Source organism: Sinocyclocheilus rhinocerous, unplaced genomic scaffold (assembly GCF_001515625.1).
Source record: "Sinocyclocheilus rhinocerous isolate Xijiao unplaced genomic scaffold, SAMN03320098_v1.1 scaffold3824, whole genome shotgun sequence".
NCBI lineage: Eukaryota > Metazoa > Chordata > Actinopteri > Cypriniformes > Cyprinidae > Sinocyclocheilus > Sinocyclocheilus rhinocerous.
The window spans coordinates 238,031-243,840 of NW_015641015.1; the positions used below are offsets into that span (position 1 = coordinate 238,031).

Consider the following 5,810-nt stretch of genomic DNA (forward strand, 5'->3'; position numbering starts at 1 on the left):
TCTGTAACGCCGACCAGATGGCAAAAGTTCAAAAAGGAGATGGCTTGGATGTGATGGATCCAGAGTGATTTTCTGAGCCCTTTTCCTCACTCTGGATGTATACAGTTCTTGGAGGGTAGGCAGGGGGGCACCAATAATCCTTTCAGCAGTCTGAACCGTTCTCTGTAGTCTTCTGATGTCTGATTTTGTAGCTGAACCAAACCAGACAGTTATTGAAATCAGTTATTTTTGTCCTAGTTTTACTTTCATGGAGTTTTAGTTTGTTTCTATTCAGTCTCCTTTGTTCTAGTTTACGCCTGAGTTTGTCACTATGATTACTGATATGATTAGTCATTCTCTCCAGTTCTGTCAGGACCACTATCGTCAATATAACTTACGATTAGCATACATTTTAGGTTGGGGGAATGGTTCTGTTCACGCAGCCTAGCATGGATAGGAGCAGGGAGAGCAGAATACCCCCCAAAACAACCATATGCTGAACCCCGCAACCAAAATGCTGATAGCAATAACTGAATGCCTTACGGAAGGAGAGTGGCGGCGAAGGGGTGCTCTTCTTTATAATCAGCCAAGAAGAGCAGCAAGCCCCTTACCGGAGGAGTGTAGCAGCGAAGAGGCGCTCTTCTTAATAGCAGCCAAGAAGAGCAGCAAGCCCCTTTTTAAAGCAACCTGAAATTAAGATGCAGAATCCACTAGATTGCAGCCTAGTTGCCAGTTGTAGCAAACACTGCATACTTCAGCCGTAGAGCAAGCAATGGCAGGTTTAGAGATCGCAGATTCTGCCTAGCCTAAGCTTAGCATCCATAACACGGCATATAGCTCAATAATTCAAGTCATGTTTATACAGGTTGTCGCCTCCCATGATATTAGTGTTCGCTGACATACATGTCCTCTATCTGATAACCCGCATTAGTGTAGTAGACAATCCTTACCAATACTCTCGAAGCTTATGCAACAGTATGTAGCTTGCTTACGCACGGCATGTTGCAGTAGTCAGACCTAAAGAAAATAGCATTACCAATAACCAGATGACCCATAGCAGCAAGCAGATCTCAAGATAATTGATGGCTGTAGCGTCTGGACCAATCAAACACACAATATATATTTCGTTAGCTATATTTAACAAATACTCTGTAACACCCCTCAGTTAACAAGCCATATGAGGACCTATGGACCCTTCCACAACAGATTAAAACAAGGCTCGCTGGTAAATTTAACTGGTAATGTTACCAGTGTGACAATACGATAGCATGCCTAGCAAACATAACTGAACAACTAGCCTTAGACAATGAGCAATATCGGAAGCATGTTCGCCAACATAGCATTAGGCAATAAAATGAAAGAAACTTTGCTTAGCTTCGTGACAACTTCGGCGAAGAATTGCAATGAATTGCGAGGAGCCGTGCTCGCTCAGATCACTTCAGTCTATCGTCTTGACAAACAACGCGGCGAATTCGCTTAAGTTCACAACTTGAATCTGGTGAGATACTCTGTGGGAATCCTGTCGAAAATCCAGATTAAACGCTTCCTATGGAGATGGAATTCGCCATCTGATTAGTTCCTGAGCGAAGCGATAGCTGCTGAATAATGACTGAAAGGACCTTATGAAGGGAATTATGATTGGTGTCGTGATCCTATAGGTAGACGTGGATCAGCTGAGTTTCAGCTGATGCGAGCTTGACTAACATGGCCTGCCAGAACTAATGCTACGCTCCATTTCTGCATCATTCTGTTATAGGAAGCCCCATCAGATCACAAATGGAAGATATTTCTAACATTCGAATGATGTTGTAGAGTAAAACCAAGTTATAATGTTCTCTTTTGTTGAACAACAGGTTTAGAAACTCTTCTCATTACAAGTCATTAAAAGGTAAGATGTTTGGCATGTGTTGCTTTTTCAAATGCTGTTTATAAGCAGGGAGGCGTTTCCTCATCTCAGCGCGTAGAATCACAGACACACAAACCGAGCCGGTTTGGAGAGAAATAAAGCGCATGGATGTTATTTAAACCGAAAAAGAAAAAAAAATGCCCTGATTGGTCGAACTCTTCATCTTTTGCTGATGCTTGATTTGAATACTGCATGTGGACAGAGGCCTCACCAGATTTTTTTGTAATTTAAAATGACAAATCGTACCAGCGTACTTTGAGGTCAAAATGTGTAGCCGCTACACAAAATACCAGTACAGGTTGGCAGGTCTGCTGTTATATAGATCTAGGTTTAAAGGGTTAGTTCACCCAAAAATTAAAATTAGCCTGTGTTTTACTCAGCCTCGAGGCATCCTAGGTGTATATGACTTTATTCTTTCAGAAGAATCCAATCGGAGTTATATAAAAAATTAGGGGTGGCTCGATACCATTTTTTCAGAACCGATCCCGATCCGATAACAAAAATTCTGAGTATCTGCCGATACCGATATCGATCCGATACCAGCGCAGTTTTTTAATCAGTGTAGAATTTCTATACCTCAATGTGTGTTGAACTGATCATCACTCGTTTGTGTGTTACACACTATCTTCTAAAGAAAAAATAACAAACGTAAAATATATATATAATCATAATCTATGACAAAAATTCGACTATAAATTAGGTTAGTGGATAATTCAGTAGCAAAAGTTACTCGAGAAAAATCATGAGTGCACAATAATTTTATAAAACCTAAACTTTTAGTGAAAAAAAAAAAACAATTTATTGGGGAACAAATAAAAGTGAATAAGTGTTGGACTAAATCTGGTAAAATGTTACACATTGCTCTTTGTATGGTTGTAAAATACATTCATGAAAAAAAGCAATATATTTATATATAAATAAATAGGGCCTACTATAAAATTAAAAGACATTTATTTTAAATGTAAAGCACAGCAATGAGGCAGCAACATATGAAAGATAAGACGAACAAGAAAGGCTATTAATAATCTTTCATTGTGCAAAAGTATTATGATACGAAAGGCTCCAATACAGAGCTTGAATTGATACGCTTGAAGCAACACGGAGTCACAGCCAGAGTTGCCAATTACGTTTGAAATAAGGATATTTTTTCTTATGAAAAAGCATGGATTCGCTACAGGAGGCCTTTATTCTCCCCCCGGAGCCGTGTGAGGCACGTTTCATTACGGATGTGCGCACTTTATTTGACGTCTTGTGGACTGTTGAACAGAAACACCCGCTTACCCCCATTGCTTGGAAGAGCCAGGATAATTTTTTTAATAACTCCGATTGGATTCGTCTGAAAGAAGAAAGTCATATACACCTAGGATGCCTCGGGGGTGAGTAAAACACAGGCTAATTTTCATTTTTGGGTGAACTAACCCTTTAACATGTGCCTCATTTGAATGCAAAGCCATCTGGCGCTCAAATCTGATCTGTAAGGCACAGGTCAGAGGCTGGTGAGGGTGAGGAATGCCCCACTCTTCTCTGAGCTCTCACCTGAGCCTCTCCACACTTCAGCCAGGTGACAGCTGGCCTCACCCGGCTCCTTACACAGCTCCAGCACGTCTCCACACACCGTCTCGGGCGTGATGGGCACCTCTGTGAAATGCTGCTCATTGTTACTGAGGTACACAGTCAGGAACATCTGGAAAACACGAGCAGATGTGGAGGCTGAGAGTTTAATCACACAGGCTGATCGCTTCGATTTCAAGCAAGAACCGACTGCAATGTTAAAGACATCACACCGCCGCTGCACATTTTCTATGCCTCTCTCTGATTTAACACACATGATCATTAGCTGGTTAGGAGAGAGAAAGACATACAAAATGTGCAGAGCATTGAGCTGTCAGGTTCAAATCCTGGCAATATATGACCCTGGAGCACAAAAGCAGTGTTAAGTCGCTGGGGTATATTTGTAGCAATAGCCAACAATACATTGCATGGGTCAAAATTATAAATTTTTCTTTTATGCCAAACATCATTAAGATATTAAGTAAATATCATGTTCCATGAAGATATTTTGTAAATGTCTTATCGTAAATATATCAAAACTTAATTTTTGATTAGTAATATGCATAGCTAAGAACTTCATTTGAACAACTTTAAAGATGATTTTCTCAATATTTAGTTTTTTTGCACCCTCAGATTCCAGATTTTCAAATAGTTGTATCTCGGCCAAATATTGTCCTATCCTAACATATGTGACCCTGGAGCACAAAACCAGTCATAAGGGTCAATTTTTTGAAATTGAGATTTATGCATCACATGAAAGCTGAATAAATAAGCTTTCCATTGATGTATGGTTTGTTAGGATAGAACAATATTTGGCCAAGATACAACTGTTTGGAACATGGAGCATGGAACACTTAATATCCTAATGATTTTTGGCATAAAAGAAAAATGGATAATTTTGACTCATACAATGTATTGTTGGCTATTGCTACAAATATACCCCAGCGACTTAACACTGCTTCTGTGCTCCAGGGACACATATGAGATGCTGCTGGTCACATGACAATGACAACATGACCGATGAAGTACATCTGTATTACATTCATACTACATTATGGAATAAACGTTTTTAATGGTCATGAAGTATGTAGTTATTAAACAGAAGCACCTGCTGAGAGAGTATTTGATTTCTGACAGCCAATGAAGACTGGCCCTCCTAATTAATCAATACAGCTAATGGATCCTAATGAACTATTCTGATGGTTTTCGCATAATAATAAAAACATCTGGTAAAGTCCACCAATATTGTGCGCAATGTAAGGAACATAAAATAACCTGTTTCTTGTATTTTTCCTTGTAAGGAGTTAAAGTGGGGGTTAATGTTTGGATTGCTTGCAGCTGCGTTATTATGAATTTTAAATTTAAAATGTAAATCAGCGGAGATTGAACTCTAGTGTGAATGACAACACAAGATACAATCCTATTGTTTTATTGGGTAATAAAGGCTTTTAAGATATAATGTGAGATTATTTCACTTACAAAGTATTGCTTTATTATGACAACAACACATTCATATCATGTTACTTTGTAAAATTCCCCACATTAATCTAATACAATAGTCACATAAGCATTACAGGTGACATCTATTCAGATGAGATATTAAAGAAGCAAAGCCTAGTGTTTTTCCTGAACTTCTTACATAAATAAGGAGAATATGAAAGCAAAGTCTGCTCGCTCACCGGCATCATTTTCGCGTCGCGCTGAGGATGTGTTTCCACCGAGACTTCACTCCGGATCGGACTGTATTTACTGCTTTAATCGAGTTAAAAACGCAGTTATATGCGAAGAAAACCCGTCCGAAAGAGTCCCGAGAGGCGTGACGTCAGAGGCCTTCCCAAACTTTCCTTCCGCGAGAGCTTTTCTTCGGACAACAGCTCACGAATATCGATGTTTGGTGAGTTTTATTTACCACAAAAGCACTCAAATGTTCAGATGACAAAACAAGTTCACGTAGCTGTGATTTCTTCAGTATCTCTAGTCTTATCACAAGTGGGGTTTCTTCTTCTTTGCGATACTTGGCTCTCGGCCTGTTGCTGCTGCTCGCGAGCGTGACGTCATCCCTCCGGGGGCGGGGCTAGATGGCGACACAAAAACATGTTGATTTTTTTGCGCTTAGAAAATAAACCTGTTCGGTACCCCACATATATATTCAATAATGTTTAATACAAGGATGCGTATAGCTGATGGGAGAGGCTTTTCGAAAGGTTTGGACGCGCAAATGCAACGAGTAAACAAGTGTTTCCACAATCAGAAGTCAAAAAGAGCTTTATTGCCAAGTGTGTTTGTTTTAGTGTCACGCGCTTCCAGTTCACAGAGACAACAACTACAACACAACACAACACAGATAATACAAATAAGATGTGAATCAAATACA

General features: G+C 39.6%; 1 protein-coding gene across 1 annotated transcript in view; it reads right to left on the minus strand.

Annotated features, from left to right (window-relative positions):
• Positions 1 to 5,478, minus strand: part of tp53bp2a (tumor protein p53 binding protein, 2a) — a 36,087-nt gene extending 30,609 nt beyond the window's left edge. Inside the window, exons 1-2 of the mRNA XM_016569930.1 lie at positions 5,116 to 5,478; positions 3,422 to 3,569 (exon numbers count right to left, since the gene is read on the minus strand). Of these exons, the coding sequence (XP_016425416.1) occupies positions 3,422 to 3,569; positions 5,116 to 5,124 (157 nt within the window). The 5' untranslated portion in view covers positions 5,125 to 5,478. The remainder of the gene's footprint in view (positions 1 to 3,421; positions 3,570 to 5,115) is intronic.
• Positions 5,479 to 5,810: the final 332 nt, after the last annotated feature.